This window comes from Anolis sagrei, chromosome 4 (genome assembly GCF_037176765.1).
Source record: "Anolis sagrei isolate rAnoSag1 chromosome 4, rAnoSag1.mat, whole genome shotgun sequence".
Lineage (NCBI taxonomy): Eukaryota > Metazoa > Chordata > Lepidosauria > Squamata > Dactyloidae > Anolis > Anolis sagrei.
The window spans coordinates 242613159-242629769 of NC_090024.1; the positions used below are offsets into that span (position 1 = coordinate 242613159).

Here is a 16611-nt window from a genome sequence, read left to right on the forward strand (position 1 = left end):
CACCCTCCCTTTCTCTCCTCCTTGCTTCATGCCTCGTTCCCTTCTTCCCTCCTCTTCCTTTATCCTCTCCTTCTGTTTCTCTCCTCTTCCTCTCCTTCCCTTCCTTCATTCGGCTTTCATCCTCTCCTCCATCGCTCCTTCTGCTTCCTTCCCTCCCATCTTCTCCTCTCTATCCCTTCCTTTCCCTCCTCCTTGCTTCATTCCTCCTTCCCTTCTTCCGCTTTCCTCTCTTCCTCTCCATCCATCCCTCTTCCCTTCTTTTCTCTCCTCCTTGCTTCATTAAGCCTTCCCTTCTTCTGTTTCTGTCTCCTCCTTCTTTCGGTTCTCCTTGCTTCATTCCTCCTTCCCTTCTTCCGCCTTTCTCTCCTCCTCTCCACCCCTCCCTCTATCTCCTCCTTGCTTGGTTAAGCCTTCCCTTCTTCCGTCTTTCTCCCTCCTCTTCTCCATCCCTCCCTCCTTTCCTTTTATCTCCTCCTTTCTTCTGCCTTTCTCTCCTCCTCCTCTTCATCCCTTCCTCTCTCTCCTCCTTGCTTCCTTAAGCCTTCCCTCTTTCCTTCCTCCTCCCCTCCTCCTCTTCTTCTCCATCCCTCCCTCCTGCCCTTTTCTCTCCTCCTTGCTTCATTCCACGTTCCCTTCTTCTGCCTTTCTCTCCTCCTTGCTTCGTTAATCCTTCCCTCCTTCTTTCTCCCCTCCTCCTCCTCTTCTCCATCCCTCCCACCTGCCCCTTTCTCTCCTTCTTGCTCCATTCCTCCTTCCCTTCTTCCGTCTTTCTTGTCCTCCTCCTTCCCCTCTCCATCCCTCCCTCTTCCCTCCCTCTTGCTTCCCTTCTGTCGTTCTCTCCATCCCTTCCTTCCTCTCCTCCTTGCTCCATCCCTGCTTCCCTTCGTCCGTCTTCCTCTCCTCCTCCTCTCCCTCCCTTTCTCTTCCCCTTGCTTGGTTCCGCCTTCCTTCTCCTCCTCCTCCCCCTCCTCCTCCCTCTCCCCCTCCCCACCCTGGCTCTCCTCCTCCTGCTCGCCCTCCTCTCCCCCCTCCTCCCTTCCTCCTCCTCCTCCTCCTCCTCCTCCCTCCCTCCAACATGGCCGCGAAGTCGGACGGAGGCGCGGCTGTGGCGGTGTCGGTGGGGGCGGCGGCGACCCCTTCTCCGTCCTCCTCCTCGGTCTCTTCGGCGGCGGCGGGGCCACGCAGGGAGGGGTCCTGCTCGGGCCTCTCCCGCTCGGGCCGCCCCCCTTCCTCGGGGCCCTTTCCTCCGCTCCCTCCTTCCTTGGCAGGGGGAGGCGGGGGCACGGCTTCCCCTCCGGCGCTGCTCCTGCTCCGGGGCCACCACGCTTCGTCGTCTTCGGCCGCGGCGCTGCCTGCCTTGCCTGGGGCGGCTCCGGCTCCTCCTGCTCCCCCGGTGGCGTCTCTGTCGGGGCGCGGGGGGCGCTTCGGGGCCGGGGAGTGCGCCTGGGCGCTGGGGGCGCTGCTGGTCTTCTTCTCGGACGGGGCCAGCGACCTGTGGCTCAGCGCCCACTACTACCTCCGCGGGCAGCTCTGGTGGTTCGGCCTCACCCTCCTCTTCGTCCTCCTCCCCTCCGTCGTCGTCCAGGCTCTCAGCTTCCGATGGTTCGTCTACGACTTCACCGCCTCCACCTCCACCGCCGCCGCCGCCACCCCCGGGACCTCCTTCGCCGCCAAGGAAGGAGCAGGCGCGCCCAAGAGAGGAGCAGGAGGATCAGGAGGGAAAGCCGCCTTCAGCACCAAGGACAGCGCCGGAGGAGGAGGAGGATGCAGCCAAGGCGCCTCGCCCGCCCCGCTCACGCCCCCTGCCGGGCCCCGAGGGTGCTGCAGGTGCTGCCTCTGGCTCCTCCAGACCCTCATCCACCTCCTCCAGCTGGGACAGGTCTGGAGGTAAGGGGGACAAAGGGGGGTGGGCTATGCAAGGAATCGCTGAAGGACAGGCCTGGGTCAACTTTGGCCTTTGCTCTAGGGGATTTGGGCTTCAACTCCAAATAGAACCCCAAATCACCAAATGCCCTCATCCACCTCCTCCAGCTGGGACAGGTCTGGAGGTAAGGAGGCCTTGGCAATGGGGGGCGGGGGGCGGCAGGTATGAAAGGAATCGCTGAGGGACAGGCCCGGGTCAACTTTGGCCTTTGCTCTAGGTGATTTGGGCTTCAACTTCAAGTAGAACCCCAAATAGACCCCCAAATAGAGTGCCAAACAGAGTCCCAAATACACCACTAAATAGACCACCAAATAGACTTCCACAGTCCCAAACAAGGAGGGCAAAGAGGGAACGGGGTGGGCTATGCAAGGAATCGCTGAGGGACAGACCTGGGTCAACTTTGGCCTTTGCTCTAGGGGATTTGGGCTTCAACTTCAAGTAGAACCCCAAATAGAGCGCCAAACAGAGTCCCAAATACACCACTAAATAGACCACCAAATAGACCTCCACAGTCCCAAACAAGGAGGGCAAAGGGGGGAAGGGGGTGGGCTATGCAAGGAATCGCTGAGGGACAGTCCTGGGTCAACTTTGGCCTTTGCTCTAGGTGATTTGGGCTTCAACTCCAAATAGGACCCCAAATAGACCTCCAAATAGAGCACCAAGCAGAGTCCCAAATACACCACTAAATAGACCACCAAATAGACTTCCACGGTCCCAAACAAACCACCAAATGGACTCCTAAATAGGCCACTGTATAGAGCCCCAAATAGACCCCCCTAATTGACCCTCAAATAGACCACCAAATAAAGCACCAAATAGGACCCCAAATAGACCAGTAAGATAAGTAAGACTTGGGGGGGGGGGAGAGATATGGACCACCAAATAAAGCACCAAATAGAACCCCAAATAGACCACCAGATAGACCTCCCAATAGAGTGCCAAATAGAGTCCCAAATAAATCACTAAATTGACCACCAGACTTCTACAGTCCCAAATAGACCACCAAATGGACTCCTAAATAGGCCACCGTATAGAGCCCCAAATAGACCCCCATAATCGACCCTCAAATAGACCACCAAATAAACCACCAAATAGAACCCCAAATAGACTGCCAAATAGAGCACCAAATAGAGCACCAAATAGAGCACCAAATAAAGTCCCAAATAGACCACCAAACCCCCAATAGACCACCAAATAGAGCACCAAACAAAGTCCCAAATAGACCACCAAACCCCCAATAGACCACCAAATAGAGCACCAAATAAAGTCCCAAATAGACCACCAAACCCCCAATAGACCACCAAATAGAGCACCAAATAAACCCCCAGATAGAGCCCCAAATAGAGCCCCAAACAGACCATCAAATAGACCATCAATTAGAGCACCAAATAGACCACCAAACAGACCATCAAATAGACTCTCAAATAGACCACCAGACCCCCAATAGACCACCAAATAGAGCATCAAATAGTTCCCCAAATAGAGCACCAAATAGAGCCCCAAAAAGACCATCAAATAGAGCACCAAATAGATCACCAAATAGACCCCCAAACAGACCACCAAATTGAGCCCCAAATAGAGATAAGCAGAGGGCTGCTCTCCTGCTTCATCATCTCCCCATCTGCTCAGGAGACTCACCTTTCCACCTTCTCAGTCTCACCTTTGAGCCACACCCCCTCTCTCTATCCTTCTTTCTCATCCAGGTAAGGCCCAGGATTGAGCCCTCAGAATGTGGTCTCCATCCCTTCCAGCCTCATCTTTGATCCCCTTGAGCCCTCCCTCCCACCACAGGCAAGGAAAGGGGCTGCCCTCCCCCTCCATCTGCCCAGGATATTGACCCCAACCTTCTCCCCCTCTCCAGACCCACCTTTGATCTCTCTCAGCTCTTGCTCTGTTTCCAAACTAAAGCCAGGCTGCTGCCCCACACCTTCCCAACCTTCACCCATCTCTCCCCATTCCCCAGACCTCAGCTGTGACCCCCAGGAGCCCCCAGTGGTGCAATGGGTTAAACCCTTGTGCTGCAGGACCGAAGACCAACAGGTCAGAGGTTTGAATCTGGGGAGAATGCGGATGAGCTCCCTCTGTCAGCTCCAGCTCCCCATGCAAGGACATGAGAAAAGCCTCCCACAAGGATGGTAAAACATCTAAACATCCGGGCATGCCCTGGCCAATGTCCTTGCAGACGGTCAATTCTCTCACACCAGAAGCGACTTGCAGAGGCTCCTTCTCTGGAAGCTTTTAAACAGAGGCTGGACGACCATCTGTCAGGGGTGATTTGAATGCAATATTCCTGCTTCTTGGCAGAATGGGGTTGGACTGGATGGCCCATGAGGTCTCTTCCAACTCTTTGATTCTATGATTCTATGATTCTAAACCCCATCCAAACAACCCCCATTCTCTTTATCTCTGCCCCACACACACCACACACAAAGCCCAGATTGCTCACCCACATGCTCTCTATCTTCAGCCTTGGACCCTCACCCCCTCCAGACAACAGCTAGGCTGCTGACCCCCATCTTCACCCTTGATCCCTGCCTCACCTTTGAGCCCCACCCCCTCCCTCTAAGTTGCCAACCCCTTCTTCAGTCCTCGCCTTTGACCTCACTCCCTCTCCAGGTTTCCACTCTTTTGTCTGACCCCATCCTTCCAGGCTTCAATCCTTCTTTGCCACGCTCCACACAAGAAGCAGATTGCTGACCACCCCACTTGACTCCTTCCACCTTTTCCATTCCTCGTCCTGCACTTGCTTCCTCCTCCACTTGTGCCCTTCCTCAGACAAAAGCCCAAATAGACCACCAGAGTCTCAAATAGAGCACCAAATAGACCACTAAATAAAGCACCAAATAGGCCACCAAATAGAGCCCTAAATCGAGACCCAAATAGACCCCAAAGAGACCACCAAATAGTCCCAAATAGACAACCAAATAGTCCCAAATAGAACCCAAGAGCACCAAATAGACCACCAAATATACCCCCAATAGACCCCAAAAGAGCCTCAGACTCCAAATAGACCACCAAATGGAGCCCCAAATAGACCCCCAAATAGTCCCAAATAGACCCTAAAAAGAGCCTCAGACCCCAAATAGACCACTAAATAGCATCCAAAATAGATCCCAAAAAGTGCCTCAGATCCCAAGTAGACACCTAAATAGAGTCCCAAATAGACACCAAAAGAGCCTCAGACCCCAAATAGACCACCAAATAGAGTCCCAAATAGACCCCAAAAAGAGCCTCAGACCCCAAATAGACACCCAACTAGAGTCCCAAATAGACCCCAAAAGAGCCTCAAACCCCAAATAGTCATCCAAATAGAGCCCCAAATAGACCCCAAAAAGAGCCTCAGACCCCAAATAGACCCCCAAATAGAGTCCCAAATAGACCTCAAAAAGAGCTCAACTCCAAATAGACCCCAAAAGAGCCTCAGACTTCAAATAGACCACCAAAAGAGCCTCAGACTCTAAATAGACCACCAAATAGAGCCCCATATAGACCCTCAAATAGTCACAAATAGACCGCCAAATAGAGTCCCAAATAGACCCCAAAAAGAGCCTCAGACCCTAAATAGACCACCAAATAGAGCCCCAGATAGACCACCAAACAGAGCCCCAAATAGACACCAAAAGAGCCTCAGACCCCAAATAGATTCCCAAATAGACCACCAAATAGAGCCCCAAGCAGAACCCCAAACAGAGCCCCAAATAGACCCCAAAAAGAGCCTCATACCCCAAATAGAGTCCCAGATAGACCACCAAATAGACCCAAAATAGACCCCCAAATAGAGTCCAAAATAGACCACCAAATAGAGCCCCAAGTAGACCACCAAATAGAGTGATTCTTTGCCACGCCCCACACAAGAAGCAGGTTGCTGACCCCCCACTCCTTCCACCTTTCCCATTCCTCGGTTGTGCGCTTGCTTCCTCTGCTTGTGCCCTTCCTCAGACAAAAGCCATCCTGCAAGCCTTACCTGAGAGGGAAGCCCAGATGGAGGGTGATCCAAGGTGGAAAATGAGCTGGGGGAGGGTCCTATCCGGGCAAAGAGGGGCAAAGAAGGAGAAGATGTGGGTCAAGGTGGCTTGGCTCTTGTCTGGAGTGGGAGACATTGGGAACCGGGAGGAAGAGACCAGCGCTTGAGGTGCAAAGCCACCTATGTGCCTTTCCGTTGATGGAGGGTTTTGCACAAAAAGGAGCAGGTTGAGGTGGGGTCCTCCCTTCTTTATACGCGTGTGGGATTCAGAGGCAAGGATCCTCGTGCTTTTATGACTGCTTCTGCTTTCTCTGCCCCACTGAGGCCACGTTGGGTGGGCAATGTCAGCTAGGCTGTGCGGCAGGTGATGAAAGAAGGGAGACCGAGGTGGGTCTTTTTGTTCTGAAGGTGTGTGATGCCAGCTCCTTGTGTGTAGGCCAGGCATGGGTGTAGGCCAGGCATGGGCAAACTTCAACCCTCCCTCCAGGTGTTTTGGACTTCAACTCCCACCATTCCTAACAGCCTCAGGCCCCTTCCTTTTCCCCCTCAGCCGCTTAAGCGGCTGAGGGGGAAAAGGAAGGGGCCTGAGGCTGTTAGGAATGGTGGGAGTTGAAGTCCAAAACACCTAGAGCATAGGACAAAGTTGGCCCAAGCCTGGGTTAGAAGGTCCCCAAATAGACCCCCAAATAGACCATCTGTGGTGCTTTCCCTTGCTTTGCTTTCCATTCCCTCCCACAGAAAAAAGGCCTATGGCTCCACCTTGGTTTCCCCGGCGGAAGGGGTGTGTTCGTATGCGCCGAGCATTGAAAGCCTTTGCCTTTCTTCCCTTCACCCCCTCCCCATTTTGCATGTCTTATCTATTGTGGGGTACAACATTGAGCACACAAGTAGGAAACAGCTTCCCTTGGCCATCTTTCTCAGGTGGGGGTCCGTTAACCAAACCTATTATAGCTCACCATAAGCTCACCAGGGTGGAGACCCCCCTTTCTCTTGCTGTAAGGTCGGAGACAGGTGTGGATAGCTTTATCCTTCAACCAAACGGGGGTCTTTGATCATCAGCATCATTGTTGTATGATTATTCTTATTTTCACGGCAATGCGAACTCATACCCTCCCAGTCTGGCGGTCCGCCTCTGTGTGTGTGTGTGTGCTTTGAAGCATTCTGCTGCTTAATATGATTTATGGAAGGCACTGCAATGTGAGGAAGGGGAGTGGAGGAGGAGAGCAAGTCAGCAGTGGGTTTGAAAGGGTCTCTGTTCAAGGTCCCCCTCCCCATGGCATGCAGTGGATGAAAGGTCAGGGTGTAATTTGGGCCTTTTGAAGAGCTGGGTGGGCAAGTGGCCACGTTTCTGGCCTTCAGAGGAGGATAGGAAAATGTATTGTCGAAGGCTTTCATGGCCGGAATCACTGGGTTGTTGTAGGTTTTTTCGGGCTATATGGCCATGGTCTAGAGGCATTTTCTCCTGACGTTTCGCCTGCATCTATGGCAAGCATCCTCAGAGGTAGTGAGGTCTGTTGGAACTAGGAAAAAGGGTTTATATATCTGTGGAATGACCAGGGTGGGACAAAAGACTCTTGTCTGCTGGAGCTAGGTGGGAATGTTTCAACTGACCACCTTGATTAGCATATAACAACCCAGGATAGGAAAAGATTTAAGGCAGTAGTTCTCAACCTTCCAAATCCAGAACACCTTAATACAGTTCCTCATGTTGTGCTGACCCTCAACCATAACATTATTTTTGTTGCTACTTCATAATTCTAATTTTGCTACTGTTCTGAATCATCATGTAAATATCTGATGTGCAGGATGTATTTCCATTCACTGGACCAAATTTGGCACAAATACCCCATACACCTAAATTTGAATACTGGTGGGTTTAGGGCAGGGGTCCTCAAACTAAGGCCCGGGGGCCTGATACAGCCCTCCAAGGTCATTTACCCGGCCTTCGCTCAGGGTCAACCTAAGTCTAAAATGACTTGAAAGCACACCACAACAACAACAACAACAACAACAACAATCCTATCTCAGCCAAAAGCAGGTCCATACTTCTCATTGAAATACTAATAAGCTTATATGTATTAAAATTGTCCTTAATCATAGAATCATAGAATCATAGAATCAAAGAGTTGGAAGAGACCTCATGGGCCATCCAGTCCAACCCCATTCTGCCAAGAAGCAGGAATATTGCATTCAAATCACCCCCGAAAGATGGCCATCCAGCCTCTGTTTAAAAGCTTCCAAAGAAGGAGCCTCCACCACACTCCGGGGCAGAGAGTTCCACTGCTGAACGGCTCTCACAGTCAGGAAGTTCTTCCTCATGTTCAGATGGAATCTCCTCTCTTGTAGTTTGAAGCCATTGTTCCATTGCGTCCTAGTCTCCAGGGAAGCAGAAGACAAGCTTGCTCCCTCCTCCTCCCTGTGGCTTCCTCTCACATATTTATACATGGCTGTCATATCTCCTCTCAGCCTTCTCTTCTAAACATGCCCAGCTCCTTAAGCCGCTCCTCATAGGGCTTGTTTTCCAGACCCTTGATCATTTTAGTCGCCCTCCTCGGGACACATTCCAGCTTGTCAATATCTCTCTTGAATTGTGGTGCCCAGAATTGGACACAATATTCCAGGTGTGGTCTAACCAAAGCAGAATAGAGCATGGGTAGCATGACTTCCCTAGATCTAGACACCAGGCTCCTATTGATGCAGGCCAACATCCCATTGGGTTTTTTTGCCACCACATCACATTGTTGGCTCATATTTAACTTGTTGTCCACTTCATTTTAATTATTGTATTGTTTTAAAGTGTTTTTTGCACTTCAAATAAGATATGTGCAGTCTGCATAGGAATTAATTCTTTTTTTTTTTCAAATTATAATCCGACCCTCCAAAAGTTTGAGGGACTGTGACCTGGCCCTCTGTTTAAAAAGTTTGTGGACCCCTGGTTTAGGGGGAAGCATTGATTTGGTCATTTGGGAGTTGTAGTTGCTGGGATTTATGGTTAACTTAGAATCAAAGAGCATTCTGAACTTCACCAATGATGGAATTGAACTAAACTTGACACATGGAACTCTCATTACCAACAGAAAATACTGGAAGGTTTTGGTGGGCATTGACCATTAGTTCTCAACCTTCCTAATGCCGCAACCCCTTAATGCAGTTCCTCATGTTGTGGTGGCCCCCAATCATAATTTTTTTTGTTGCTACTTCATAACTGTAATTTTGCTACTGTTATAAATCATAAATATATGATATGCAGGATGTATTTTCATTCACTGGACCCAATTTGGCACAAATACCCAATACGCCCAAATCTGAATACTGGTGGGATTGTGGGGTGATTGATTTTGTCATTTGGGGACTGTAGTTGCTGGGATTTATAGTTCACCTACAATCAAAGAGCATTCTGAACTCCATCAACAATGGAATTGAACCAAACTTGGCACACAAAACCCACATGACCAACAGAAATTACTGGAAGGGTTTGGTGGGCATTGACCTTGGGTTTTGGAGTTGTAGTTCATCAACATACAGAGAGAACTGTGGACTCAAACAATGATGGGTCTGGACCAAATTTGGCACGAATACTCAGTATGACCAAATGTGAACACTGTTGGAGGTTGCGGGAAATAGCCCTTAACATTTGGGAGTTCCTGGGATTTACAGTTCACCTACAATCAAAGAACATTCTGAACCCCACCAACTATAGAATTGGGCCAAACTTCCCACACAGAACCCCCATGACCAACAGAAAATACTGTGTGTTCTGATAGTCTTTGGCAACCCCTGACACAACCTTGAGACTCCCCAAGGGTCCCGACCCCCAGGTTGAGAAACACTGACCTACATCCAGAGAGCACTGTTGACTCACACAATGACTGATCTGGTTTGGTGGGTATTTACCTTGAGTTTTGGAGTTGTAGTTCACCTACATCCAGAGAGCACTATGGACTCAAAGAATGATGGATCTGGACCAAACTAGACACGAATACTCAATATGTCCAAATGTGAACATTGGTCAAATTTGGGGGAAAATAGACCTTGACACTTGGAAGTTGTAGTTGCTGGGATTTATATGACAGAATTGGACCAAACTTCCTACACAGAACTCCCATGACCAACAGAAAATACTGTGTTTTCTGATCGTCTTTGGCAACCCCTCTGACACTCTCTCACAACCCCCCAAGGGTCCTGACCCCCAAGTTGAGAAACACTGACCTGCATCCAAAGAGCACTGTTGACTCACACAATGATTGATCTGGTTTGGTGGGTATTGACCTTGAGTTTTGGAGTTGTAGTTCACCTACATCCAGAGAGCAGTATGGACTCAAAGAATGATGGATATGGACCAAACTAGACACGAATACTCAATATGTCCAAATGTGAACATTGGTCAAATTTGGGGGAAAATAGACCTTGACACTTGGAAGTTGTAGTTGCTGGGATTTATATGACAGAATTGGACCAAACTTCCTACATGGAACTCCCATGACCAACAGAAAATACTGTGTTTTCTGATAGTCTTTGGCAACCCCTCTGACACCCTCTCGCAACCCCCCAAGGGTCCCAACCCCCAAGTTGAGAAACTCTGACCTACATCCAGAGAGCACTGTTGACTCACACAATGACTGATCTGGTTTGGTGGGTATTTACCTTGAGTTTTGGAGTTGTAGTTCACCTACATCCAGAGAGCACTATGGACTCAAAGAATGATGGATCTGGACCCAACTTGGCATGAATACTCAAATGCGAACAGTGGTGGAGTTTGGGGGAAATAGACCTTGACATTTGGGAGTTGTAGTTGCTGGGATTTATAGTTCACAATAGTTCAAATAATATTCTGAAATCCACTAATGACAGAATTGGACCAAACTTCCCACACAGAACTCCCATGACCAACAGAAAATACTGTGTTTTTGATGGACTTTGGCAACCCCTCTGACACCCTCTCGCAACCCTCCAAGGGTCCCGACCCCCAGGTTGAGAAACACTGACCTGAATATGCCCAAATGTGAACATTGGTCGAGTTTGGGGAAAAATAGACCTTGACATTTGGGAGTTGTAGTTCCTGGGATTTATAGTTCACAATGAAATAATATTCTGAACCCCACCAATGATAGAATTGGACCAAACTTCCCACAAAGAACTCCCATGACCAACAGAAAATACTGTGTTTTTTGATGGACTTTGGCGACCCCTCTGACACCCCCTTGCGACCCCTCCTTCAAGGGTCCCTAACCACAAGTTGAGAAATGCTGATTTAAGGTGTCCTCACTATAGTTTGGTGTTATGACCACCCTGAAAAAGTAGACTGTGCTTGAAGTGGCTGAAGACAGCAATTTAATTCTCCTCCCATTGCTTTCCCTGGGTCCCTTTAAGCCTGGACAGTGCGCAGAAAGGAAAGCGCTCAGCACAATCCTGGCGGCAGCTCCATGTGTCTTCCCGGCACCAGATGGGCCATGCAGGAGCATTTCCAACCAACCCACAAAGCATTGAGGCAGAGTCACCATGGATAGCAGAGTTGTAACAGAATGGCAAAAAATAGCAAGCCTGGTTGTAATAATGTGGCCCAATATCTTCCCAAGGCCTTGCAGGTTCCTAGATTCTTGGGTGGCATTTGGATACTTCATCCTTCAGTCTGGTAGAGTGTAAACCCAATAGGAATAATAATAGCCTAATCTATATATATAAAAATGCTCTGTGCATAATGAGTACCTTAAAAACAAAAGAACCCATGAACGAAATAATACCAAATTTGGCAACAAAACGTCTCACAACACAAGGAGTGACCATCACTCAAAAAATTATGATTTTGTCATTTGGGAGTTGTGGTTGCTGGGATTTATAGTTCACCTACGATCAAAGAGCATTCTGAACTCCACCAACAATGGAATTAAACCAAACTTGGCACACAGGACTCCCCGACCAACAGAAAACACTAGAAGTGTTTGATGGGCATTGACCTTGAGTTTTGGAGTTGTAGTTCACCTACATCTAGAGAGCACTGTGGACTCAAACAATGATGGATCTGGACCAAATTTGGGACGAATATTCCATATGCCCAAATATGAACACAGATGGCGTTTGGGGGGAAATATACCTTGGCATTTGGGGGTTGTTACTGGGATTTATAGTTCACCTACAATCAAAGACTATTCTCAATGAACCCCACGAATGACAGAACTGGGGCAAACTTCCCACACAGAACCCCCATGACCAACAGAAAATACTTAAGGCCACCCAGTCCAACTCCCTTCACCAGGGCAAGAAAACGTAATCAAAGCCCTCCTGACAGAGAGCCATCCAGCCATAGATATAGATAGATATATATGATTCACACACACAGAGATTAAGTATTATAGATTTGAAAGGGACTCCTAAAGATGGATAATTATATGTTGCATAAAGACATTACATATATTATATGTAATATAATATATTGATATCACCAGACTGGGCCACAGCAACGTGTGGCAGGGGACCGCTAGTATTCTATATAAATAAAAATGTAATGTTCATTTGTGGGATTAAGAGAACTCAAAAACCACTGGACGAATTGACACCAAATTTGGACACAAGACACCTAACAAACCAATGTATGTCCTTCACTCAAAACAAAAATGATTTTGTCATTTGGGAGTTGTAGTTGCTGGGATTTATAGTTCGCCTACAATCAAAGAACATTCTGAACCCCAAGACACCTATCAGGCCAACAAGTCACCATCACTCATAAAAACACTGAAAAATACAGCAGAAGAGACATAAAAAGCCAAAAAACAAAAAATTACATTATAACGCATGTGCAAAATCACATATATACATGCAAACACACATATATACACATATACAGAAATATATACACACATATATGTATATACACACAAAACACATTTACGCAGAAAGGAGGAAGGAAGAAGAGAAAGAGGGAAAGAAGGAGGGAAGGAGAGAAGGAAGAAAAGAAAGAAAGGTAGAAAAGGAAGGAAGGAGAGAAGGAAATAAAAAAGTGAAAGAAGGAAAGAGGGAAGGAAGGTGAGAAGGAACGAAAGAGAGAAAGAGGGAGGGAGGGAAGGAAGGAAGGAAGGAAGGAAGGAAGGAAGGAAGGAAGGAGACAAGGAAGGATGGAACCAAAGAGCAAAGGAAGGAAGGAAACACGTAAGCTTAAGCGGCTGAGAGGGGAAAGGAACGGGCCTGAGGCTGTTAGGAATGGTGGGAGTTGACATCCAAAACACCTGGAGCAAAGGCCAAAGTTGGCCCATGCCTGGTCTAAACTCAATTGGTGGAGTGTGACCTTCATCGTCATCATTATCATCGTTACCTTGTGTATACCCCATATGTCCCAAAACGGCACTGAGATACATTCTATGCCCCTGAGTTTGGATGAATCCAGCATGCGCCGATCACGCCTCTCTATTGCATTTCCTTGCCTTCAGATCGATGGCTGACTTCATTCAGTTGGCAAAGGAAGAGGAGTGTGAGCTTTACGTTCCGCAGATGCACACTCACGCACGCATGGGTCTATCTGTAGTGTAAAAAGTAAAGCTGTTTGGTAGCTGCCATGACTCAATGCTATGGAACACAGGATTTGTAGTTTGTTAATACACCAGCACTCTTTTGGCAGAAAAGGCTAAAGCCCTTGTGAAACTACAACTCTTAGGAGTCCTTAGCAATAAGCCATGGCAGTTCCAATTTGCAGTCAAACTGCATTAGTTTTACAGTGAAGATGCAACCCAGAGAAATCAATATAGGGTGATGTTTTAAGTCAAAGTTAAGGCAGTCTGATAGCTGAAGAATGGATCTGTTATTATTAGGATGCAGTTAGGAAAAGGGACACAACCGATGTATTGTTTCTTTGTGGCCACAACCTTCTATTTCTATCTATCTATCTATCTATCTATCTATCTATCTATCTATCTATCTATCTTTTCATCCGTCTGTATGTCTATCTATCTACCTATCTTTCCATCCGTCCGCTCATCCTTCTATCTATCTATCTATCTATCTATCTATCTATCTATCTATCATCTTTCCGTCCGTCTGTCCATCTATCTATCTATCTATCTATCTATCTATCTATCTATCTATCTATCTATCTTTCCATCGATCTTTCCATCGATCGATCGATCCATCCTTCCTTCTATCCATCTATCTTATCTATCTATCTTTCCATCCATCCATCTGTCTGTCTATCTATCTTTCCATTCATCTGTCTGTCTATCTATCTACCCATCCATCCATCCATCCTTTATCTGTCTGTCTGTTTGTCTGTCTGTCCATCTGTCTTTCTATCCATCTGTCTGCCTATCCATCCATCCATCTTTGCATTCATCTGTCTGTCTGTCTGTCTGTCTGTCTGTCTGTCTATCCATCCATCCATCCTTCTCTCTGTCTGTCTGTCCGTCTGCCTGTCTTTCTATTCGTCCATCCATCCATCCATCCATCTTTCCACCCATCTGTCTGTCTGTCTATCTATCTTTCCATCGATCTGTCTGTCTGTCTGTCCGTCCGTCCGTCCGTCCGTCCGTCCATCCATCCATCCATCCATCCATCCATCCTTCTCTCTGTCTGTCTGTCTGTCCGTCCGTCTGCCTGTCTTTCCATCCATCCATCCATCCATTCATCCATCTATCTTTCCATGCATCTGTCTGTCTGTCTATCTATCTTTCCATCTATCTGTCTGTCTGTCTGTCTTTCTATCCATCCATCCCCTTGAGCTGTGTTGTCCCAGGTCTTAATGCTTAATGGGAACTAGTATAGTGTACTGGTTTGGACACTGGCCTGGGACTCTGGGTTTGAATCCTCACTGGGTCATGAACTGCACTGATTTAACACCGTAGATGTGACTTAGGAAGATATTACACATTATGAAAGAGGGCCAATGTGACTGCATATATTTTGTGTCCCACTTTGGTGCAGTACTTTGACTAAAGCTCTAGGAGATCACCTGAAAATATGCTTGTCAAAGTGGACTTGATGGTCTCATTCAGCATTGGGCAGCTTCTTGTGGTCTTAGCTTATCTATCTATCTATCTATCTATCTATCTATCTATCTATCTATCTATCTATCTATCTATTTTTCCATGCCTTTGGGGTGTATTTATGCTGAAGAATGAATGCAGTTTGATGATACCACTTGAACTGCCATGGTGTCATGCTATGGAATTATGTAATTTATAGCTTTCAAATGCCTTTAGTCTTCTCTGTCCAAGGGTGTTGATTCCCCACCAAACTACAACTCCCACAGCATTGAGCCATGGCAGCTAAAATGGTGTAAACATTGCATTGATTCTAGAGTGTAGATGCACCCCTTTCTCAGCATCCTGGTCTTGTCGAATTTTGGAGGCTAAGCAAAATTGGACTTGGAAGGGAGATCACAAGGGAGTAATTCCAAAGATCTCCAGGTAAAGAAAGAAACCTGCTACTGCTAGCCAGTGCAGGTGTTATAGGCCTGGTGTGACTTAAGAGAAGGCATCTTCCTATAGGTGCGTCTACACTATAAGATTAATGTAGTTCGACACTGCTTTAACTAACAGGAAGTTTGAGTTCTTGCAGGTGCGCCTACACTACAGAATTAATGTAGTCTGACATCACCTTAACTGCCTTGGCTTTTTTGGGGGGGGGGGGTGACTTGAGAAATTGCAAGTCACTTCTGGTGTGACAGGACTGGCGGTCTGCAAGGACATTGCCCAGGGGACGCCGGATGTTTTGATGTTTTACCATCTTGTGGGAGGCTTTTCTCATGTCCCCACATGAGGAGCTGGAGCTGACAGAGGGAGCTCATCCAGACTCTCCCCGGATTCGAACCTGCGATCTGTCAGTCTTCAGTCCTGCCGGCACAGGGGTTTAACCCATTGCACCACCGGGGTCTCTAACTGCCTTGTATCATGTTCTGCAGTTGATGTTGGTTGATGGTGGTTGGCCTACCAGTTGGTGATGGCAGGGTTAATGTAAGTCTTAGTTCTAAAGGGTTGAGTAATCTGTAAGTAAAAGTTCATGGGTGGAAATAGGTTGCAGCTGGGTGGTTCTGGATATAACTATGGAATCCTGGGAGTTGGAGCTTTACAAGATCTTTAGCTATATCTCCATCTATATGTGTTGCCAAGACATACGTCCATTTAACACTGTAGTATGAATGCATTTTGACACCACTTCAATTTCCATGGCTCCATGCAATGGATTCCTGGGATTTGTAGTTGGGTGAGGCTCCAAGACTCTTTGGCAGAGAAGGCAGAAGATCTTGCGAGACTAAAGCTCCCAGGATTCCATAGCACTGAGTCATGACAGTTAAAAGTGGTACTGAACTGCATTCATTGCATGGTGTAGATGCACCCTTGGTCTCAGAACTGCCTGAATACTTGGAGAGCCATGGGTGCCAATCTTGGTACATAGAGAATACCAGGCTCAGTGGATGCATGGCCAGACTCAGCATAAAGAGGTGAGACAGAAAGTGGTTCATGGAAAGAGGAAGGGCTTTTCTCCAGGGTTCCTGGCAGGAAGATATCTTCAGGCCAGATTATGGAGCTGCCTTTTGGCTTTCTCTGAGCTTTCTCTCCTGGTTCCACCTTCTTCGGGTGTGTAATGGATCCCCTGACAAGACAGTGGTGAATCCCTGAAAGACAGACCTGCCAAGCCATCATCCATCCATCCATCAATCAATCAATCAATCGACCAATAAGACCCTTTGAAGTGACAGAAGCCCCCTTTCTCTTGCACCAGTGATGCTTAGTGTCGTCTT

General features: G+C 47.8%; 1 protein-coding gene across 1 annotated transcript in view; it reads left to right on the forward strand.

The window, feature by feature from the left end:
- The first annotated feature begins 854 nt into the window (after nt 1-854).
- Nucleotides 855-16611, forward strand: part of XKR7 (XK related 7) — a 102469-nt gene continuing 86712 nt past the window's right edge. The window contains exon 1 of the mRNA XM_060771833.2: nt 855-1887. Within this exon, the coding sequence (XP_060627816.2) occupies nt 1076-1887 (812 nt within the window). The 5' untranslated portion in view covers nt 855-1075. The remainder of the gene's footprint in view (nt 1888-16611) is intronic.